This window comes from Xiphophorus hellerii, chromosome 23 (assembly GCF_003331165.1).
Source record: "Xiphophorus hellerii strain 12219 chromosome 23, Xiphophorus_hellerii-4.1, whole genome shotgun sequence".
NCBI lineage: Eukaryota > Metazoa > Chordata > Actinopteri > Cyprinodontiformes > Poeciliidae > Xiphophorus > Xiphophorus hellerii.
In genome coordinates, this window is record NC_045694.1 from 10,184,599 (window position 1) to 10,208,601 (window position 24,003).

Sequence of the window (24,003 nt, forward strand, 5' to 3'; positions counted from 1 at the left end):
AATTCCACCACAATGTACATTTCACCCACTCACTTGATTGTGTGCATAAAAATGTAATTGGCTTCATATTTAAAGACGCTACATGGCGTTTCATTACATAATGGCACTGACTGATTTCTTATTAGAGGCAAAAATTAAAAAAGGCGTTCTTCAAGGAGCTCCTCGCTCAGATTGCTCAGAGCCCTTTGCCTTAAAAAAAAAACCCACACAGTGATTACACGTCTGTCAATCTTTTAAGGCTAATAGGAGAGAATGGATTCAAATTAGCTGCTGAATTAGAGCAGATTTGTTTTCATAGTGAGGGGCCTCTATCTCTATCTTCCTCTGATTCATGAGCTCCAATACTAGATTAAGAAAAAAACTACTGAATAATTGACTATTTTCCTCAGCTTTAGTTTCTAAATTTTCAATAGAATGATTCTGCATCGGACTATTTATAGGGAAAAAGTTCAGATATTTCCTCTTTTAATCTTCCCAACAGTTTGTATATCTGTTCAGTACACCCACTCTTAAAAACATGTTGAATAAATGTTTGTTTCCAGGTTTAGTGGACGCGGAATGTGATTAAATGTTTGCCTCAGTCTCATCTCTTACTGAAACATTCAATCTCAAGTGTTTAAGTATGAAGATTAAGGACAGTCAACTCTGATTGCAAACAGTGTTTAACTTATCTTTAGATTGATCAAATGTCTTGAAAATACAGAGAGATCTAATATGTGGTAATTTGTTTACTGAAATGTTATTTTGTAGATTAGTGATTTCCAGAGGAGTCATTTCAATTTGCAACTAATAAAGAAATAAATGTAGTATTCCAATAAGAAACTGATTAAAGACACTTACTTGCCCTCACCAGTATTTAAATGAAACTGGTGTTTTATTACAAAGTACCTTGGGGTCTGTTGACATCTGGGAGAAACATGCATCTTAAGTGATTCGAATATGCCTGGACAAATATGTTGTATGTCTTTTGGTGACCTTGTTCTATAGCTGCACTCAGCAATCATATAACCGATCTACAGCTATGTTTCCAGTGCCGACTTACTTTTACGCAATTTTTTCTTCACAGTAAAGGTGTGTACACAAGGTGATTGAGTTTTATTGCTGCGGAGCCCTCAGGGATTAAAATCTTTACTGTCTGAGTACTGATGCTACGTGAAGTCAAAATTTACTGTATTTATTCTCATTTACTTAACCCATATCATATCTGTTAAGCTACTTAATAAAAATAGAGTTGGTAGCCAAAACAACGCAACAAAAATGCAACTGTGTCACATCTTAGATATGTTAATGTCTGAATAACATCTGCTTTTTTCTGTTTAGCTGACAGTTCACTGACTTTTGCGACTTGCCTGTAAAGCGGATTACTGAGAATTATCGCTCAGCACAGATTTTGATCCCAGCTGTGAATGGACGGGGCTTGCAAGGTCTGCTTTTATCCAAATTAGGCAGGATGCATGTTAATACCAGGTCTGAATGGAGCACGCATGCAAAAAGGACTAAAGATCAATCTCATAATCAATTTGACAATTTAAAGCACCACGATCCTTCATTTCTTTACTGGATACTTGGGTTGGAAGGTGATTAAATGTAGGATTTATGTGTCAAGGGCCAAACATGCAACAAAGACACCCACCTTGGCTTCAGATTCCCTGATGAGTCTCTGAGCCTCTTTGAGCCTGTCATTTTCTATAGTTAACTGTGCAGAAAACACACACACACACACACACACCAGAGATGCACACCACAAGATCAGACATGAAACAGCACACAGCAGACAGGGCAACAGAAAAGCACAAATGGAGGGTGGGTTAGATAGACAATGAACTGAACACTAGTGAACTTCAACAGGTAAAAAATTCACACCAAACACAATAAAGACGAGAGAAGTTTAGAGGACAGAGAGAGGAGCAGGAGGGAGTTGCTTACAAAGTTAATGACAATGTTAGTAACAGGCTCTATCCCCATTATATCGGAATGAGGCATTCTTGTGCAAGAGGCAGAATGTGTTGTACTTTTACACCTAAAACAAGATGTAATCCATCTTCAAAGGAACATCAGTGGAGAGCAACGACTGTATAAAAGGAACGCGGCGCAGCATCACTGACAGTTGGTGCTCCTTCAAAAACCTTCTTCCATTTCCATTTTTTTTCCAGCTCCTGGCATCATGAAAATACATTTCAACTCCACACCCTCAGATGTGTGATGGGCATTGATTTCACTGTGCCGTCTTTGTTTTAGAAATGTACCCATTGTGCTTTGATAATTCACTCTCTGCAACCTTGCCAAAAGTAAGAGAACGGGAACATTTTCTGCAAAGACTAAAATATTTTTCATGCAGCCAATCTTACAAAAGCTCTCGCTATGGACTGTAGAAACATAAATATTTGATGTGCACACTGGAACAAAAAGAGAAAGAAACTTTCAGTTGTGTGGCTTAAAAGGATCGTTTTATTTTATAAAAATCTTTAAAAATTAAGGTGCAATATTGAAAGCTAAAAATTTGTATTTTATAATTCAGGAGGTCCAATAAAATAAGACTGAGATAGAAAAAGAACAAGATGATGTTTAGCAAGGAAGTTCTGATTTTCTGAACCAAATTTAGTTGAGTCAATATCGATAAAACAGAATATACCTGAAAAGTTAACTTCTGTTTTTAAATTCTAAAGGTGAAACACCAATTTCAGTTTATCCTAAAACTAGAAAAATCCTGCACAACTAGTGAAATGAAAGGTTCTGTGACTTTCTGTTCTTCCTTTAAATCCTGAGAGACTGATTTCCAAAAAGAGTCTGAAAATCTTTGGAACTTCTGATTCTGATCACTGAGCCCAGGTACAACATTTCTGATACGTTCAGGTCAGGACTGGCTTAGGACAAGGAATCTAAAATACGTAGCTAACGGTTAAATCGGTTTCCAGTGGCTCAGGAAGCACCGACAACAGCTGGAGACCAACAAACCCTTTATAGAGTGGAATATTGTATTTTAACGGCACATAAAGCCACTTTATATCACAATCAAGTAACTATGTTAATTTTAGTTACAAAAATTCTGTATATATCAAACAAACCTTAAAAGAATTTGACTTTACAATTTGATGCCTTGATATTGGGCCTTCTGTCTCTTTAAGAAACTCCAGCTCGTCATCACAACAATGCTTCACATTATGCCGTTTACGACTGAGAAGTAATTTGAATTTTAGGCCCAGCAGATTCATCAGGTGTTTGCTAATTGCTACTGCTGCTAGTCAGGAGGAGCTGACTGGGGGATTTAGGAGGAAGGTGTGCTGTGTGAAGCAACGGTTCAGCTGGAGATTGCAGCTTGAAGAAGTAGTTGTGTGGAAAGCTGTGTGGAAGCAAGCGTTTTACGCACCCTGGCTGCCATGGAAGATTCAAGGTTTTCTCAGCCTTGCACGGAAGAATCAAAGCAAAACTCCAGGTATGTTTTCAATAAGGGGATAACATTGTAACATGATAGATTAAAAAAGTAAATTATTCATAGTGCTTCCTCTTTACTGATGTTTGTCTCAAGGGTGTAATTTTCCCTGCTGCTAGTGCACCATCTTTAACTATACTTTTTCCTTCCACTGAACATTTTTAGCGAGAAGCTTTTGTGGAGGCTGCCTGCTGCGTACCCGTTGACTCAGCAGTCTTCCCTATGGTTGTGTAGGTCAGCAGATTCATCTAAAATAAAACAAATTACATTCCTAAATGAACTGACTAATTTTGGGGGGTTTATTGGCTGTAAGTCACAATCAGTTAAAATATTATAAATAATTACTTGACACTTATCATCATATCTGTATGGAATATATCCTTTTCTGACATAAACTAACATTTCAGCCATCCCAACAACAACAACGAAGCTCACAGAGAGATCTCTTCCTTGTGAGCTCTGCTACCTTTGTCAGTTAAGTCAAACTTCGTAATGCATCAGGTTAGACGGCAGTCTGGCGTAAAACGACAGAGAGAGAGAGGTCTACTACACCTCCAGCTCCTCTGGGGGCCATGCTGGGTCAGCTACAAGCTGGCCAGGTTGTTAAAACCTATTAATGGGATGGCGCAGTGTGTTCCAATGAACCACTGCAGTGCTGCATTATTCATCACCTCCAGAGCCGATTCAGTGAATAGCTTTCCCTCCTGCCTTAAATGGTTGCAAGCAAAAGGTTCAGGGAGTGGTGGATGAGTTCTATTTTCTTGTGATTTCGATGTCCTTTGTTGATGTTTACTCCACTCAACTCAACTGGGAGATAATCAAACAGACACATCAAACATGCTGCTTGTTACAATGCCAAAGTTCTGGAGACAGACTCTCATTAAACTTGTTGGTTCACAAACAAGGTGAAGAGAGGCAACTCAAACATGCAAGTGTTTTAACGTCTGACAGGAATTCTGTCGAGGAGATAGATGAAAGGTTGGGGTTATCTCGAACGACATTCATATTCAGCAAAAAAAACAAAAAAAACCCCCACCAGCGATCCCACAGAGGCTTTGATGGACAAACTGAATGCGTGTCCTCACACTGATCTGAAGGTTCTGCGCTCTGATGGGTAATAACTTCTCTAAAGCACCGTGTCAAACGTGGAGTGGGTTCCAAAACACACCCTGAAGCAGAAATATGTCTGTCTATGAGAAAGAGACTGATGTTCAGTGCTTTTTGTAGCACCTCAAGTGTCTCTGATGCCCAAAATCAGCTGGATGATTATTACAGGCCCACAACAAACATCAATAAACCCCTGTAATTTTACATGCGTGCATTTAATTCAGGTTAAGGGTCAAGATGAAGTTGAATAAAAGTTTTAGTTATCCTTGGTCTTCTGCTCATCTGAAATCAAATCACTCCTAGACATCCCTCCCTCTAGCAAAATTGATAAGCTCATTCTGGCGGATCCCTAAGGCTATGTTCACATAGCAGGCAACTAAGACCCAAATCTGATTTTTTTTTGCCCATACCTGGGCCATATCCAACTTTTTCACAGCAGTCCAAAAGGCCCAACTCCAATCCTTTCACCCCCAAAAAACATTTGTATTTCACCACTTTCATATGTGGTACTAAATTGGATACGTATCCCAAAATTAAAAAAAAAAAATCTGCAGACAGAATGGCCATGTCACTGCTTTATAATTCTGCCCCAGAAGAAGCCAGACGCAGTAAACAATGGCTGAAAATTATGATTATGAAATTATGAAAGATGTCTGTCAGAGAAGCACATCCCATCACATCACAATCACAGCCTTCTCTACAGAAGTTGCTCTCAGTGCTCCAAAAAAAGCCATTGACTTTTTCAGGCTGTTCTTTGTTTTAAACAACTTTCTTTGTCATGGTGATTTTGTGACAATCCTCCACAGCTGAATAACTTTAAAATGGATTCATAGATGGCTCTATCCTTTTCTTCTTCTGCAGATGCAGGTCACTTTGTGGTTGTAAACCGCTCACATGTAAATCTAACTGCGTTTGCATTTAATTAGTAGTATAAACAACCGCACAAAAAAATACAAAAATATAAAATATAAGTTGAACATGTCTGGAAACCTCTGAGGAAAACTCAACTGTAATCATGTTTTCATAGAAATGAGGTGCTCAGGTTACTACGACCAGCACCATGATATTGAGTGAACAAGACCCAAAGTTAGCAATTTTCAGCATCTAATGTGCCATCAGATGCATATTGTGCATCTGATGGCACATAAAAAAAATATTGGTCAAAAAAGAGATGAGAGGAAGTATTTTTGGCTGCTCTTACATCTTAAATATAGCTTTCAAAGTTAAATCTGAAATATTTAGATTTCATATTGAACGCTCAAAACTTCACAAAAACCAAAATCCAAAATCGTGATTGGTGCGTCTCAGATGTTTGGCAGAGTTGTTAAAACTAATCATTCTTTCAAAGTAAAGTTCGACTTTCCAGGTTTTGCCTTTCACATTACACATTCATCTGCAGTTGGAGCAGACAGGTAGCTTTTGAAAAAGGTTAAGTTGAGAAAGAAGACTGATTGCATGACTAGTCAAGACACCAGCAAAGAATCCTGAACTGTGAAGAGTAAGGATGAATGTTTTAGAAACTGCTTCAAGCAGAAACTAAGGCTCACTTGTTCAATCGTTACTAGCAACAATAAATGAACATTTTAGATAAAAAGCAATCTAAGAAACAAATGAAGCAATACCATCCCTCCATGCTGGTTGAGATTAAATTCTCAAAGAAGAGAGGCAAACTGGCCTTTTATCCCAAGGCAGTCCTAAAAAGGGTTTCAAATTGGGTTAAGGGGGAAATAGCAGTCATTTTCTGTACTCAGAACGGGGGGTTTTGACTGGGAAGAAACGACGTGGAAGCCTGGAAAAGAAACGGAATCCATCTCTACGATGATAGAATTTCATAGGAAAAGCTTCAATAGAGCAATTCTCGCTTACAAAGAGCTACAACTTAGGAAGAAGATTGACCCTTTATTAAATCAAGCCGTCTTGCATGGATGATTACTCCCACTTACAGCACCTTCACATCTTTAAGTGGGGTGAAAAGGTATCCTTCTGACCCAATCAAAGTGTTTCTCAAGGTCCCATTACTCCTTGATGCTATGATTTTTCAGACACATTTTCATTTGTGTGAATGTTTGAAAAGTATTTAATATCTTTCATCTCAACTTGATCAAAATAACTTTTTGGGGGTGCCGTTTTTGGTTGTTTTCCAGAGTAGTAAGATTTACCTGTGTCTCCAGAGTTTGGATTTTTGACTCCAGCTCCTTGATCTTTTCCTCCTTTTTTTGGGACTCGGCCTGGGCCTCCTGCCGTGCGCTGAACTCCTCATCAAACTGCAAGAGAAGAGAAACAAGAATGTCTGCGTGTAGACAAACACGTGTAGAGGGAGGTAAAGGTAAGCGTAGGGTTGTCTCCGGAGAGTGTCCAGAGGGCGCTTCAAGAGGAAGAGAAAGCACGCTACTTCACACTCTGAGGCCCGTTTCTATCCATCACCCTTACAGCCCCAGAGTCCCGTCACCCTTTGTCTCTTGTTTGGATCTTGGTTTTCATGTATGTTGATGGCTCTAACCTTTGCAGAAACCAAGGCATGTCGCAACAATGATTTCACCAGCCCAGCAGGGAGCAGAGTGTATCGCCGCGACACGAGTCTTAAGAAAAAACATTCAGGACCCCTGCTGTTGTCAGATTGAAGTTGAGACTATATTTCTTGCCTGAATACAGTGGAGTGAAAAACTATTTGTTCGATTACAGATTTCTTTCTTTCTTTTGTTTTGATTTATTGTCACACCAACACCTTTAAGATCATCAAACAAAAATAATCTGAGTATAAAAAAATAGATTTCCAAGTGATTTTTTAATTTGTGAAGGGAAACCTTGCTTTGAGTAACAAGTTGATTAGCAAGCTCACTAAACTACGAGATAACTGATTAACCAAAATATTTGGAAAATATAGTTAAATTTCATTGACATCCATCAGTCAAAATTAGGTTACAAAATCATTTCTTAGGCTTTGGGACTCCAGGGAACCACAGTGACTAACTATTGAAAATTAGTAAACCGGCTTTGTAGTGATCAGCCTATTAAAATAACTCCAAGATTGAAACGAAAGCTTGTCCAGGAGGACACAGAAAAACCCAGACCAGCATCTAGAGCACGGAGGTCTCACATAATTTAACTAAATGAGTTCATATCTCAATAATTAGAAAGAAACTGGGCAAACAATGCATCCATTTGAGAGTTTCACAGCAAATAAAAGAAAAAAAACACCTCTGATCTAAAATAATGATTTACCAAAAGACATTTTTATTATCCCCAAGTTTACCAATGGACCACTAAATATTTTGTGGAGCTAGGAGATAAGCTCCTAAAGGTCAAAAGTTGAACCTTTTCACCTTTACATGCAATGTAAGACTAACAGCATTTACCAAGCAGGGAAGGGAGTACTTTTGGACTGGCCTTAATAGATGGAAACATTCATTCTGATCAGGGAGAATGTCCAGCCATTAGTTAGTGACCTTAAGCTAAAGTCCACTTAGGAAATGCAGCAAGAAAATGATAAATACACAAGCAACGGTAAATGACTGTTTCAGAATGGCCTAGTCAAAGGACAACTAAAATGTTATGTCATTTGTGTTCAGCTGACATACAGACATCTTTAGGCGCTAATTATTTTTGCCTGATATTTCTGTGATATTCTGACAGTTTGCAGTGTGACAAAAGAAAAAACAAGAAATCTGAGGTTTTAAAACACTATTTCACAGAACTGCCGGTAACTGAATCTGTTTAAACCTTTAAGTGAGGTCCAGCCTTAAATACGTAATTACATCAAGGCTTTTCCACATAGTTTAACTCTCCCCAACCTTGTGCACAAATAAGTATACATCAGAACATCACCATCGATTCTTGTAATGCTGATACGGATCATGTAGCGTCACAGCCAGGTATTGATTGGGGCATGCTAAATCAATAGCTTGTCTGGGAGCTCTGGGGAAGAAAAAACTTTGCTGACGGGAGCTGGCCAACCAAAAGGAAGGGGAGGAGGGTTATTTGAGTGATTAATGTCTCACCTTTTTGGAGTACTCTACAGCCTTCTGTTCACTCTCTTCAACTTTGGCTTTATCCACACACTGATCTGCAAGACAAGAAGGGCGTGAGACACTTGAAAGGCATCTTAGGGTGCAGCATGCATCTTTAACTTATTGTGAGGCTTCGAAGTTAACTGGTGTCTTCTTTTAAAAGTATATCCAATTCCAATTTAGGTCATTCACCTGGGCTGTGAGAGTTTCTTAGGAACCTTTTTCATTTAGAGTGCCAAAATGTATTCTAAAAAAGCTTGCACTCCATTATTTCCAAAAGGAATAATTTCAAACAGCAATTGAAGGTTCCCAAGAATACATGGAATATGGCAATTTGCTGATCAGATTTCTATATATATATAAAAAAAGAAGAGTTGGCATTATCTGTATGCTAAAACCTTACATGGAATAGAAACATGATCATTACAGGTCAGGTAAGTTGTTGCACCTTGGCAAGTTTAAGGTAGCAAACGAAAAATCAATGAGAACTATACAGTAAGTGTACAGTAGAGTTGTAAACCACTTATTTTTTAATGTAGATTATGTGCTTTACCTAAAACTTTGAAAACTTTTTTCAAACAAAACAAATCAGCAAAATATGGCATGCTTTTTTATTCAAGCACTTGTACTCTGACACCCATAAATAAAATCCAGGGCAACCTATTGCTTTGAAAAGTCAACAAAGCAGTAAATGGAGCTTTCCAGAGTGATTTAATGCAAGTCTAAGCTCAGCTCTTCTGTGAAGGTCTTAAAGGCTTGTCAGAGAACATTAGTGAGCAAACCAACAGAATGAAGAGCAGGAAACATACCAGGCAGAGAAAGTGGGCGAACATGCCCACACCATTACTACCAGAGTTGGTGTGAAGATAGATGAAGCTAAATATAAGGTAGAAAAAAAACTATATTTAGTCTGGAAAAGACCTTTCACCTTGCAGCAGCCAGAACCACAATGGAGTAGCTTAGATCAAAGTCTATCAGTGTAAGAATGGCTCAGTGAAGCTCCAGGCCTAAATCTGAGGTAAGAGATGAAACCTGATGTTCAAAAATGCTATCCATACAATCACTTTGAGCTGGAGGAATTTTGCAAAGAATAAACAAACCTGTCTATCTCTACATGTGCAAAAGTTGATAGCTACGCCAACAGACCCGCAGCTGTAATTGCAGAAAAAGGGGGTTCGACAACAATTTGACTCAGCCTGAATGCTGAAATAGGACTTAAAAAATGGAAAAAAACACATTTCAATTCCCACATGTGTGTTTCAGTGAGCTTCAGCAAAGTGGTAGAGAAAATGTCAACCAGCAGACAGCTGAATACAAATGAATGTCACAATTTTCAGATTTCTATTTAAATAAATAAAAGTACACACTTCCTTCTCATTTCAGTTCACTGTTATGTATGACTTTTTATTGGTGCATCATGTAAAATCCCAATAACATACAAAGAACTTTAGTATTATGATGCATCAAATTGAGAAATTGTTCAAGGGGTTTAAATACTTTTGAGTTGAAGCAATAGATGAAGCTTGTTTGGTGGGGAAATGAGTGGAAGTGTACATGACTCATGACCTACAAACACCATTTGGCTCTGGAAAAATGCATTTTAAACAAAATGCCTCAAGTTTTAATGTGAGTGGATCAAGGCATTTTGTCCGTAGCCTGCCATCATTACACAGCTACAGCTTAAGATGACAACTCGCTTTAAAAGAGGAAACTAAAATGCTAAAAATAGGTCTAAAAAGGGCAGAAAAGACACATTTCATCCCTCCATGTGCTTTTTATTAAACTTCAGCAAAGTGTGAGAGAAAGCTTCATGCAGCATGTGTTCTCAAGGGATAAGTTTAGAAACTTTTAATGACCCTTTGTTGGCAAGTCACAAGCTAGCGACACGACTGTGAGAGACAAAGTCAATTTATTTTTATTTTTCAGCGAGAAAAAAAATATCTCCTTTGGCATTGCAGCTCAAATTAACGTTGTCTGCTTGACTCCACCAACACAAATGAACTGAATTAAAGCAAACGCTTCTCCATTATATGATTCATTTGGCCAAATGAAACACACTTTTCTGTAAAACTTATTCTCATTTAGATAGACTGGAAAATTTGGACTTTTTCGACCAGCCCATGAGTTTAGCTTGTAAATCTATTGATTTTTTAAAAGAATATGCAGTTATGCTAAAAAAAAAACACTAGTCCAACAACACCAACCAGATACATTGCAGTTTGTGGTTGAATTAGGTTTTTATGTGCAGTTAGATGTAGCGTAGTAATAGAAATCAACACATACAGCAGCCAGGATTTTTATATATCCGACTCTGTTTAACATTTGCAACATCAACTGAATGTTGTTGTGAATTGTTATTTCACAACAACATTTAAGGAGTTATTTAAGGAGTCAGCAAATGCTGGTTGTAATACATTCCTCTAGCAGAATCTGAGCAAAATGGGTCAATGGACACATTGTTTAGAGGAACAAGGTAGTTATATGAAAAGAAGTGCAGAAAATAGTCTGAATAGTGGCTAAAATGGTGCTTTAGAATGGAAACCAAACCTAGAAAGACAGTGAAGAGACTTTCAATGGAATGGATCAAATAACAAATCCATTATTGACAAGGCTCAACAAATGCCTGGTTTACAGGTCAAGATTTTTTAAATCTCTGTTGATTTTCAAGACTTGAGAGACTCCACACGACAATAAAAAATTATACATATAACATGCACATGACAAATAAAACACAACACACACAGACAGGTTTCACTCAAGAGCATTGCGGTCAGATGGGAGATCTCTGTAAACCTGTCGAGATTAAACATGAGTTCATAGTAAACAAACATGGCAGGAAGAAGCAACAGCAGAAGTTTGGGCATGATGAATTGCCCAGCATAATTTTCGGACCTTCGTTCAATAAAAACCTGGCTAGGGACATAAAAGTGCTGCTTCTGAGGCAAAATCGAGGTATGCAGAGAGATTGTGGAATGTATTTTGATCGTCCTGGGCTGAAATGCCCTGAGCCAGAGGTCAGTTGATTCTATGCAACACAGATGTGAAGCAGCTCTCTGATTATACAGGTAACTATTAGTTCAGTGAGTCACATGAAAGCTGGATCTTGAAACAATTTTCAGTTTAAACTGTAAATGCCTGAGTTTGTGAAGAAAAACACATGAGGTGCTATTAGTTGTAGGGGCTAGTTTTCCTTTTTTTCTAATTTTTTGTAGATTGATTTTAAGTAAGTTAAACTTTTATAAACTTTTTAATTGAAAGTACAAAATGGAGACTTCCTATTGTATTTGCATGTGTAAAAATAACTATTTAAAGGAACACTATAGTTAAACACTACTTTAATAATAGTACCTTGTCAAAAAGTAAGAATACAACACGAGTATCAAAAAATATTAGCATTAGCAAAAATATTAGCATTTTCCAACAAAAGGTGGCACATAAACAACATTTGCAGTATGAAGTAGTTGAAAAGTTACCAATAAGCTGAGTGAAGTCCACATCCAATCGTTTACTGTAGCCAAAGTCAGGGTCCGTCCCACTGCGATGCAGAACCACCTGAGACACGCATTCCTCGATCACCTTGTAGTACTGAGGTCTGAGAGAGGTCACGAGACAAAGCAGAACAATTAGACATGAAAGATATGAGTGACACAAAGCCCACGAGGCTAATTAACCACAAATGATTCCCTTATCCAAGTAGAGGTCACAAAATGCCATGTCGAAAAGGCTGCTGCTGGAGAAAATAGGTACACCATTAAATTTGATCACTTGCTTCACCCTTATCGTAAATTTAGCAGATTAATGGCTACACAGAAACCAACCACGCGATCGTCTGTCCATTTCAAGGTGACTGACGGCCGCCAATGCTACGCCTGCCCCCTTGCGTAATTTGCAATCTTCTTTGCCAATTAGGGCGACCGTAAAAACTGAAATGTAAATCTAATCAGTGTAATGTGTGTAATTAAAGGCACAATGGGCAAGAAAACATGCCAGGCAGTTGGGAGCGTGGCGTCGTCAAACACGGACTGTGAATCAGCCTGAAAGTCCGTCGCCACCGCGCAGGTTGCTGTGTGACCTTTTCTGTGTAACATTATCAACTTTAATTGCAAGTGACATTTAGCAAATACAATGCCATCTTAAGCCGAGCTCCAAACTGAGAAGTAATTATTTTTTAACCCTGACACAGGCCAGCGTTTGATGTTTAAATCTGAAACCAGTCTTGCTTTTTTTTTTTTTTTTTTTAATTCTTCCAGAAGCTAAACATCATCTACTTTGCAAGTTAAATTTTCATCTTGAGTAGAAGAGGTTTGAAAAACTGTCAGCCAGGACACCCTGACAACAACTTAATATACTAAAACTAAACTTCACTGTTCAAGTGCATGAAAGGGTTCTGAGACATCAAACTGATGTCTCCTGCTGGGCCTCTTCAAAACATCAAAACACAAAAAATACATAAAAATAAAAGCCTTCAACAGCAATTTCTACAATCACCACATGCAAGAAAAATAATTACCTTTACAGTCTAAAAAACACGAGTCTATGTTTTAATAACAAAACTAAAACAAAAATGGGATTAAGTCAACTTTTTAGAGTCAAAAAATGGTTAAAAAACAACGTTTGTTTATTGTTTTAATGTGTTTTAATGTATGAAACCTTTGAAATAAATACATATTTTGTTGTAGAGGCATGACCTCACACTTGGAGAAAAAATGTTGAAAAGTTTGAGAAATTAACTAAATCATCAATGTAATATCTACAGACACATATGAATATTAAATTATAGAATGTAATATATAAGCAAATGTGAAGCTGGCCAAGATGGATAACAAGACAGATCTGAAGTGAATCATTGAAGCATAATTACTAAAAGAGAAATCCATTACCATCTGGAAAACAGCAATCTGATTAAATAATCATAGGAAATTATTCAGTTTGTTTTTGGTAACAGCACAGAAATAAATTCAAAGTACAGTCATCAATTAAGTCCCTCTGATCGTCATTAAATTCCTAATTAAAAAAACAACTACACTTTAATGTGTTTTGTTATTTTACACCAGTGGATGACAGTAAAAGATCCACCTTCGTACATAAATATGCTGGAGTTTAATATTTTTAGCTTCCTCTAGATTGTCCAATTGATTTATAACCGGAGACGTCTAAAAGCCTGAGGTTTTAAGACGACTTAGATTAGATAAGGACTTCAGTCTGATCAAAGGCTTGGCTGTCTGTTGGTTCTGCGTGAAAAACATTGAGCGAGAAGGAGGGGAAGCATTACTGCTGCTAAAATGTGATAATTGATTACAGCAGGCAGAACTGTGAACAAAGTGTCTGCTGCCAGGTGGGTTAATTTTGTCCAAAAAGACCAAAAACTGCACATAAACAAAATATGTCAGCGAGAAAATAAAAAGGAACATGAGAGCTCTTTGTTGCCATCAAACATTAAATGAAACAGAGTTAACATCTGCCCTTTTAAGTTTAACAGCTAATCTCAAAGTCTATTTTTCCACTGCGATACCTTGTGGGTGGACAAGGCACACGAATGTTGTTTCATAAAAGAAAAAAAGAAATTTTCAGCTAAAGTAAATAAGAATAAACCAGCATTTAGGTGTACTGTTTTGAAAGCATGAAATGCCACAAATTAATCTTGAGCTGGTGGATTCACCCACTCATGACTGGCACAAGCTGGTGATAGCTCACACGTCGCCCCGCATGGCTTAAGCACCGTGGGGACTCGGCTTACAACTGTCATGAATGCACACCACATTATTATCTCAATAAGCCACACTATTTTCCCCTTCGTCCTCCATCCTCCACCGCCGCCACCGAGCAGATAGAGACTGGGTGGAGATAACTAGAGATGGAGAGAGTGACCCAGAACTGTCAGGGCCCTTCCACAGTGGGCAGGCCTGGGCTCCCGAAGTGAGCACATGTCCCCAGTATCATCCTCAACTTCTTCTTTTTCTTTGGCACCTTCATTTCTTCTAGTGATAACTTGTGGTTCAGCCACTTGATCCAGCCTTGCTCCACATAACCAGTGTAATCCCCGTATCACCAGGCTCCAAAAGAGAAGATCTGCTCTATTATTGCTGGGTGGGTTTGATGTGTTCCAATTCACTACACTTGCAAGGAAAAATTAATTATCAAAAATAAACCCAGCCCCAGAGGGGGAAAAACATACAACTTTTGTTTTGTTTGGAGACTTTATAGTAGACAGAGCGGGTTCAATCATAATTAGAAGACTGCCATGTTTAAAAAACAAATGCTTAATGATATTATATTTAAAAATAATAAGTGGTAGCAAATGGAAAATAGGAAATACACTTCCTTGTAAATGTTCTGGACTTTGTCACGTTAAAAACACAAACATCTGTACATTTTATTTGGATTTTATGCAACAGATCAACACAAATATGTGAATCATGGGGGAAGGGAAGATATATTAAAAGATATACCGTTTTCAAAAGATGTTAAAAATAAAAATCTGAGGCACGTGCTGAGAAATGTATGAGTATAACACTAAATAAAACATAAGGCAACAAACTGCCTTCAGAAGACACAGCAGACACCTGCTGTGTTTAATTTAATCCTAGTATAAATGCAGCTGTTCTGCAAACACCTAAAAGGTTTGTTAGAGAAAATTACAAAACAAAACGCATCAGGAAAATTATATTAAAAATCATATTTATGGAAATGACAAAACCTAACATTACAACTACAAAAGGCTGCAAAGTGATCATTTAAATCGAAGGATGTTTATGTGAAAAATTGCTCAGTCAAAGTCTAACTGGGCTGAAAATTTCCATCTCTAGAAATGCAGAGCTAGTAGATACACTCAAACAGCTGTAATTGTATAGGTCTTTTGTCGAGAATTAAGCCACTCTAATATATATATATATATATATATATATATATATATATATATATATATATGCGTGTAACTTTGACTGACAGTTCACAATTATATAAAGTTTCAGTACATAACACCTCAAGAATCCATTGAATTTTGTAGCTGCAACATGTCAACACATACTGTAAATAAGTTTGAAGGGTGAGATTACTTAGAAAAAGCCCAGCATAATGGACAAAAATGATAAAATAATATACACAAGCTCATGTTTTTTGTAAATTGGTCTGGATTCAGAGTTCTCCCTCACATTCACCTCATCCAACCTTAAATCGAAATACAGTATTTATTTAAAAAGCTGCTTGGACTGCCTTAGTTCTCCATCTTCCATAATCTGCAGCTGTGATGTGAGGGAATTAAATGTGTCACTCATGATGCGTTTCTACTCGTAATGTCTGTGTTCTGAGTTCATACTTGCATTAGTTTGGATGGTTGAAGGGAAAAGAAATTCATAACATATCTTTTGAAAGAACTTTAGATGATTTTTCATGAGCAGTTCAACTGATCCCTTCATGCTTCTGCCTCAAGGAGCTGAACATGGACAACGAAGCAGAGGTAGACATGGATGGTAAATGTGAATTCTATTTCTCACTTCCTCCGAATAGATGAGGAATGCATTATTCATGACTCCAAGGGGACAGCAACTTGTCTTTAGTAAATTCATCCACCTCCTCTCATCCTCTTATCTTCCAACTTTCTTTTTTTAAGCCGCAGTTCTGCAAAAAGTTCTGACGCAGCAAGAAATTAATCAGAGCCTCTCTATTAAAATAAGTCACACTCTCATTTTACAGTCACTGACTAATCTGCTTTTTCAAACATTAGGCAGCTTACATTTTAGAGTGGCTTAATTCTCGACAAAACAAAACGATGTCCTGACTGAAATGGCTCCCCTGATAATGATCATTCGAACAGTGCAAAGAAATAAGAACCGCCAACTATTAAACGACTGCTTTCTCCTGTGCAACACAGCCAACACTCATCCAATTAAGGTTGTTGGCTGGAGTATGAATTTAACATACAGATATCAGTGATGCAGCACTTCTGTCCTAGATAATGATTCAAGCTACAGCAGGCGGAAGTCTGCAGGAAGTGATCCAAAAAAAGACAAAATACAAACAATATTTTGGTTTGTAACTTTCAGGTTATCATTGGGTAAAGTTATCGGAAAAATGGTAGAGTGGAAGAAAAATTATCATCTGAGGGTTTATAGTTAAAATCCATGAAGGAGTGTTAGAGACACCTGTCGGGTAAAAAGGAGAGGCAGAAGCAAGTGAGGTGGATTAGCAGTGCTTGGCAACACCTGATGATGTCATCCAGGACATGTTCCTGTATAATATTGTCTATGACAGTTGTGTCTTCAGTCAGAGGCCGACACAGACTCTTTGTCAGGCTGACTGCTACTGGAGATCCTTTCTGCTCACAGCATCACTTTTCACAACGGCTCAAGAAACTTGGATGGTATGAACATTTAATTTTCTTTTGGGAGAAATAAAGCAATTTTGAACTTGAAAAACAAAAAAAGCTGTGGAAAAGTATATGAATAATTTGGTTGAAATAATGCTGCCTTGTGTAAATAAGCGACTAACTTTGTAGTTCAGAATAAGATTTACTAAAGAAGTTCTATTTCTTCTATAGGACATAGAATGTCCAGATAAGCATTTTCTCACAGAGATTACCTTGTACTTCATTCTCAACATTTTCAGTTTATTATAAAACAGATTAAAATCAACCTTTTTACCAGGCCAAACTTTATAAGTTTGTCAAGTTGTGTAAATACAACAAATTAGGTGTTCCCTTTTAAAGTTTTCAGATTTCAACTGGAGGTTTCTCACCCACATTGCTCTCATATTCTAATGTCAATAAAAAACTGTTTATTTGATTTTTTATAGATCTTTTATAGATCTTTATTTGATCTTATAAAGCGTCTGATGTTATAAAATCATTCACACAAAGAGCACAGTGCAGCCTCCTTTAGTGAACATTTTGTTGCAGCGTCTGAAACGTAAAATACGGAGAACGGCAGAGTTAGACTGCAAGCTAATAATAGTTAGCAGTGCAGCTGTCCTGCAACCTTGAGAAACATCTCTGCCCCAGTACACCTGAATCTAATCAATGGGTAATGACAAGGCATTTACAAATATTGCTGACATGAAAAAAGGTAATTCAGCCATTTGATTCAGGTGTATAGGAGCAGAGAGGCATCAAAAAGTCGCTAATGATTAGGCTGATCACTGAGCCTGTTGTGATTAACAATGCAGCTAATAGCTCAAATTTTCCTTCACATTTTTAAATGTCTCTTTTTTAAAAAGCAGATGTAAGTCCAGAGAGGACATTTTATGGACGTCCAGGCATCCGTTAAAGAAAAGTGCCTGCGTGAACGTAAAATGAGATTGATGGGTTTGTGGGTATTGTATCTGCAGTTATAGAGGCAGAGTGAGAGTTAGCCTCACCAGGTCATCAGTCAATACAAGGCCAGCAGTATGTAAAAGCCAAACAGAACTTACCTGATGTAATAGTCATTCCTGATAAGCAATAGGTGCTGAAGGATTGACAGAAAGTAGGTCTCCGAGGCGGTGTCTTTCACCATATTTGACAGGAGATGGTACACTTCATTCATATCAGTGAGGGAGCAAGGTTAAGGGAAAAACAACTTTTTTCTTAAATCAGATAGCTATAAAAGCATCCATTCTGACAAACTTATTCAACTCCTGTGAACATTTAAAGGTTATTACAGTTTGTTTTCATTAGAAGCGTTTATTTTTTTTTAGAAATTGCAGCTCTGCTTCTCTGACAGGCATCATCGCACAAAAGTCAACAGAGATATAATTTCTCTTTTCTGCTGTCTCTCAGGGGAGCTGTGACAGAGTAAACTGCTAAGTTGAGAAAGGGGGACTGGCATTGAAGAAGGCTCCCACAGGTTCACCTGTCACTCCAGACCTTTCAAAACATACAAAACTAATTACATGAAAAAGTCACTCAATGCTTTACTTTTCTACACCAACTAAATCTTGAGGATCTGATCTTTTGCAGGGTAGGAGCAAATGTGAGGCTAAACCTTTGTATTGAAACTGGCATGCACGTAGAAGAAAAATGTTAGGCGATTAAATTTGCAAAAGCTATTGATTGTGTGTCTTACCTATGCTTTGCTTTTAAAGGAAATCCACTGATGGCTTGACAGCTGAAGCAGCCGGTAAATCTAACGGGCCATTTAATGCTTTAAGTTTAAGTCTAATGAGCAATACATCTCGATTGAAAGCATTTGGTTTGATCTTTCAACCGTTCAAAGAAGACAAGATGATAGAAACGGAAATTAGATGCTCAAACAATGCAAGTTAAAGGAAAGTATGAACACATTTTAGATAACTGCACAGAATAAGGTTCACTGCTACTCACAGTTGTATTGTATAAAGTGGACAGAAAAATGAGTAGAAAGGCTACCTTCAAATGTTTATATTTATCAACATAAATATAAACAAAAAATTTGAAACCTGAGCACAATTGGGTGTTCAGGGTTGAACCAAATGATCCAAAAAAACCCCCACAAATAAATCTACCGTACTTAACCTATGTCTAAAAGGTGGATCCAAGTCAGCAAAAAGGCAAATTTTAATTTACAATTATTTCATAAGAAGAGAGGTCAATTATCCAACCAGAATTATGCCAGGTCCTTGTCGATGTCAACCAATCATCTTGCTAAGTGACATTTTCCATTACTAGGGTTGGGTAGGTTTTATTATCAATGATCAAGCTTCGTTCATATAAATGAATCAAAGCCTCAAATTATGACGACATTCATGGTCATGATGGGTGAATGTACACTTCTGAGTGAAGATGACTAAAATCTATACACAAATCGTAGCTCTTCACAATCTGCATTAAAGTATTTAAATGTACAGTGTCATCAACCGCCACAGCAAACAGAGACGCCGGAGAAATGTGTTCATGATCTATGGGTTGCTCCGCTTGCCAGATCCCTCACTGCGCTTGGAAAAGATCAATGCTTTTAAATGCTGTTTCACCGCTCTCCAAATCAATGTTAACAGTGTCTGTAATTAAAATGCTTTAAATATTTTTTTTTCTTCTTTTAGAAACAGAGGGGGGAATTAAAGCTCTTCTAAAGTATCGTTTCTCTCCTCTGCACTACCTGCGAGAATTACAAGCCCTGGGAGATTCAATTATAACCTCACCACAGCTGCATTTCAGAAGGCAGGGGGGAGAAGGAGCTCACCCTGGGAGAGAGCCGAGCTTCGTTCATCTATCACTAACCTTCGGACGTAACCCTGCTGTAAAACGCTGAGCTCCTCCATGCTCCCCTCATTCACGCAATCGAAGCTTTTTCTCCTCACTCTTAGTTTCTTTCTCCGTTCCTTTATTCTCTCTCTCCAAATAATGAATAAACATGAGTGGCAGTCAAGTGTGATGTAGGCCAGTCAGTGGTGGGGTCAATCAATCACCATTCCACAGTTCATTAATATTTATTAGAGCCTGGAGTCATCTCCTCAGCACCTGGACCCAGAGCTGGACAGAGGAGACGAGTCTCTTCAGGTTAATATTTATGAAACCGCTGGGAGAAACAAGACACATGTGCAGAGCTCAGGTGGTAGAGGTTTTTCTGGTGTGTGTGTGCGCTCCACGCAGACAAAAGGACAAAGGGTAACCTGGGTTTTCCAATCAGGGCCATACCTCACAGATCAATACCACATTGTCCTTGGAAACAAACATTAGGCCTTCTCATTTGTGAACCTGCTCAAGCACATCATTAATCCAGCTACACCTCCCCACCTCCACCCACTCCTCTCTATGCACACATTCACAACTCCTCCTCCCCTCGCAAGTGTCACACCAAACTGTCACTCACCGTGGCACTTTTATGCCCTTACAAGAGCTGTGGAAGAAAATGGTAGCAGGAACGAACATCTACATAATGTCAGAGTCTGGTTCGTCTGCTCACAATGTCAGCTATTCATACATGGCCTGGGAGAAGATTTCTGAATTATTAAAGAGATCTTCTCTCGGATGCCAGGAGAAGTTTGCCACTCAGGACTAAATTTGTGCTCCTCTTATTACTTACACGCCAAAATTTCAGAGCCAAAAAGTGGAGAAACAAGTAGTGCGGCTACAGGTGCATCTCAGAGAATTAGAATATAGTTGACAGGTTGTTTTTTTTTTATTTCAAGATTTTAATTCAAAAAGTGAAATGTGAGGCACAGATTTTGAAAAATGTTGATGGTTATGACTTTCAGCTAATGAAAAATCCCAAATTTAGCTTGTCAGAAATGAGAAAAGACCAAGAAAAACATTGTGTTTTGGTCTATATATCCAGAGTCCATTTTCCAAGCAAACTAATGGAAAGTGTAGTGGAAGGAAAAATATGGTAGAAGCAGCAGTAAAAATGTCAGCTTCTTGAAAAATAATGAAAATGCTTGGTTCTTTTGCATGAATTACTGAAGCTGTGAGCCTGAGGGACTGTTGAGGTGATAATGGAGCCCAGGTTACTTTAATATTGCCATTCAGCTTGTCGGCTTTAAGTGTCTAATCTTTCACTTGAAAATACGCCATAGAAAAACTAAGAAGGTTAGAGTCAGCACAGTGACATCATGGCCATTAAACTGGATATTGGTACTTTTGGCATTGTGGGCAAGGTGTAAAGTCTTTCTAGTATGCATTTTAGCACACTTTTCCTTCTACTAAACTTTCTGTTAATATGCTTTAATACAACACTCCTATTTTTGAACTGAATCATGGCAATGACATAAGAGTTATTAAAAAACCCTTTAATTAATACTAATTTATTTCAATTGCTCTGAAAACTGAATTCTTACTAACTGTAAGCTAGTAATCAAAATGAACTAAAATAAAGGCTTGAAATATATCACTGTTGTCTAATGAATCCATCATACAGTATGAGTTTCCCTTTTTGAACTGAATTACTGAAATAAATGACTTTGTTAAGATGCTAGAAATATTAATTTTATACTTTTTTTCTTGTGTTTCATTAATGTCTTTCACAATTCAAAGCTAACAAAAAGCAAACTAAAGAGAAGAGGGAAAGGATTGAAGGAGAAGAGCAAATAAAGGAGTAAAGAGGTTATAGGTTAAGATGACTTGGTTATTTACCAAGTGTACCTGTCTGGGGATAGAGAGGGATATTGTGCTTTGACTCATCTAATCCTCCTCTAATGAACAAAGCCATGGGGCAGATTTAGTCTGCAAAGCTGGACCAAAACCGACTATACGAACCGGCACACCACATCTCGCCTCTATGTGGCAACACAAAAGACCAAAGGATATTCCATCTCAGCACGGATGTCGTCCAGGCGATGGGAGAGTTCGATGGCGTCTTCATCTTTGTTCTCATTGAACACCTTCAGCTGAATGTCCAGCTCCTCCGTCTTTTTTATCTCCTGGAAATTAGTGAAAGTACTAGGAGTTAAAAGTGCTTTTATACAGTGTAATATAAAATACATAGCTAATGTAGCTATTACCTTCCTGTAGCTATAACATGCCTCGCAAAAGTATTTACACCTCACTGAAATTCTTCATATTCTGTCACGTTGCAACTAAAAACTACAAAGTCTCACATTGGGATTTTGTGTGTTGGTGATGGCAGCATCATGCCACGGGAAAGCTTTTCTTCAGCAGTCACAGGAATGTTGAATGGAGCCAAATCTGCTTGCAAAACCCCTGAACCCTAAACATAGTCAAAATTGTAACCGAGTGGTTCAAATGAAAACATAACAATGTTTGAATGGCCCAGTCAAAGTCCAGACCTAAATTATATTCAATCAATATGTCTATACAGATTCTTTTCATCAAATCAGACCAGAATTGAGATAATTTCCAGAAGCCTGCAGCTGTTTTTCATTGATAACTGGCTCTACAAATCACTTAATACAAATACTGCAATCCTCCTGTCTTGTCGTGTTTTATCACAAAACATCAAGTTAAATATACTGAAGTTTGTGGATATAGTGTGACAAAATGTGAAAAACTTTTGTAAATGCAGTCTTGGAATAAAAAGAAAACTAAGATAACATCAACCCTCTCGCCAACAGCTCCAGACAGAACCAATTCCTGCACACCTGTACCAGCCACAAGGGGACACAGAGTTGCTCTTTACCACTTCCCTATGAATCATCAGCAGTGGAGTTTATGCGGTGAGACACAGCCAAATGTAACCCAATTTCTGTAGGTATCAATCACCTTGCACCGTTGTTGGGGTGCAGCATCTGTCTCCAGCAACCAACACTAGTTTGCAGGGAGATGCACAATGACACACAAAAGTAAAGGAGGGAGAAGAAGAAGAGAGGCAGACACAGGCGGCCAAGGACTATCAGAACATAACAAATTGCGCTTTCTTTTTCAGCGGGCTTCACTGTTTCTTGGCCAACAGATACACACCTTCCTGAGCATAACTCATAATTACATGAAGGAGTGTCACGCTGAATGTGGGCAATAAAAGTGGTAAATGTGGGATTCATAAACGACTGTACACAGAGGCTCTTTCATATCAGGGGGCAGAAATGGAGATAATTAAAGTAATGACCGCAAAAATCAACAGGAGCAGCTGGGATGACTTATTAACAACTGGCTCTGTGACACGTTCACCCCACTTGCAACAAATGAGAGTTTGAGTGATGAGCCGGAGCTCGCTCGCCTTCGGCTCGTGTGAAGCCGTGTACGGTGAGGTTGCCGATAATGACGGCGCGGTGCAGAGGTGCGAGCTCTGCACCGCGCTCTCCACAAGCCCTTGCTACTATTAATCACACCAATTGTTTTGAAGCTTTTCTATGCAGTCACTCCCATTTTTCTTTCCAAAAATCATTAAAGAAAAATAATTAAATCTAATTTAATTACATTTAACATTCAAAATGCACATCAATGAGTAGATTTCTCCAAAAGGCAAAAGTAGGACAAAGACTTGCTTCATTGAAGCAAAGTAATAAATAATTGGTTTGATGAGGTAAAGTTTAACCAAACTGACTTAAACTTCTTCATTGATCTTGTTTGGCAGATGAAGAATACATTAAATATTTAGATCACTTCATTCCTCTCTCTTCAATAAAGTTAGGACTGATCTAAGTCTGACTGCCAGTTGTTCTCCGTTGACTCACAGGAAGGATCTTCTTTAAGCCGCATCTGAGGAACTCGTTGCGTAGATGTATCCGGAAGTCCAGGTCGTCAGGCGAAGTGACCAGGGCGTTGATCAGCTGCATACAGGCGACCTGGAGATCATAAAAATAAAAAAACAATAAACATATGAGCAAAGCAGAAACTAAAATGTTGGCTTTCCTGGCTGAATTGCAGATTTTTTAGGGTTTTTTTCTCTCTTTTTAGGGACTAAACCAAATGACAGAGAAAAGCCACTGCGTATTCTTTGACAGAGATAGTAGTTTTAAATTAAACTGTAAAAAACAAATTACAAGAATATCCCTATGTGCATCACAGCATTTGTGACATTTATGTGATTTATATTAAATATTAAGAAAGTGAATGCTGTTGTCTGATGTGCTGATAAACAGAAAACAGGAGCAAAGAATGATTTTATGAGCATCTGA

At 38.0% G+C, this 24,003-nt stretch overlaps 1 protein-coding gene across 4 annotated transcripts in view; it reads right to left on the reverse strand.

Annotated features, from left to right (window-relative positions):
- Positions 1 to 24,003, reverse strand: part of diaph2 (diaphanous-related formin 2) — a 457,445-nt gene that overhangs the window by 292,118 nt on the left and 141,324 nt on the right. For 3 of the 4 annotated variants that reach the window (XM_032554341.1, XM_032554338.1, XM_032554337.1), the window contains exons 12-18: positions 23,560 to 23,670; positions 21,737 to 21,849; positions 17,950 to 18,066; positions 12,018 to 12,136; positions 8,536 to 8,600; positions 6,697 to 6,801; positions 1,634 to 1,696 (exon numbers count right to left, since the gene is read on the reverse strand). In XM_032554341.1, coding sequence (XP_032410232.1) covers positions 1,634 to 1,696; positions 6,697 to 6,801; positions 8,536 to 8,600; positions 12,018 to 12,136; positions 17,950 to 18,066; positions 21,737 to 21,849; positions 23,560 to 23,670 — 693 coding nt within the window. The remainder of the gene's footprint in view (positions 1 to 1,633; positions 1,697 to 6,696; positions 6,802 to 8,535; positions 8,601 to 12,017; positions 12,137 to 17,949; positions 18,067 to 21,736; positions 21,850 to 23,559; positions 23,671 to 24,003) is intronic. The other variant, XM_032554339.1, reaches the window with a different exon arrangement.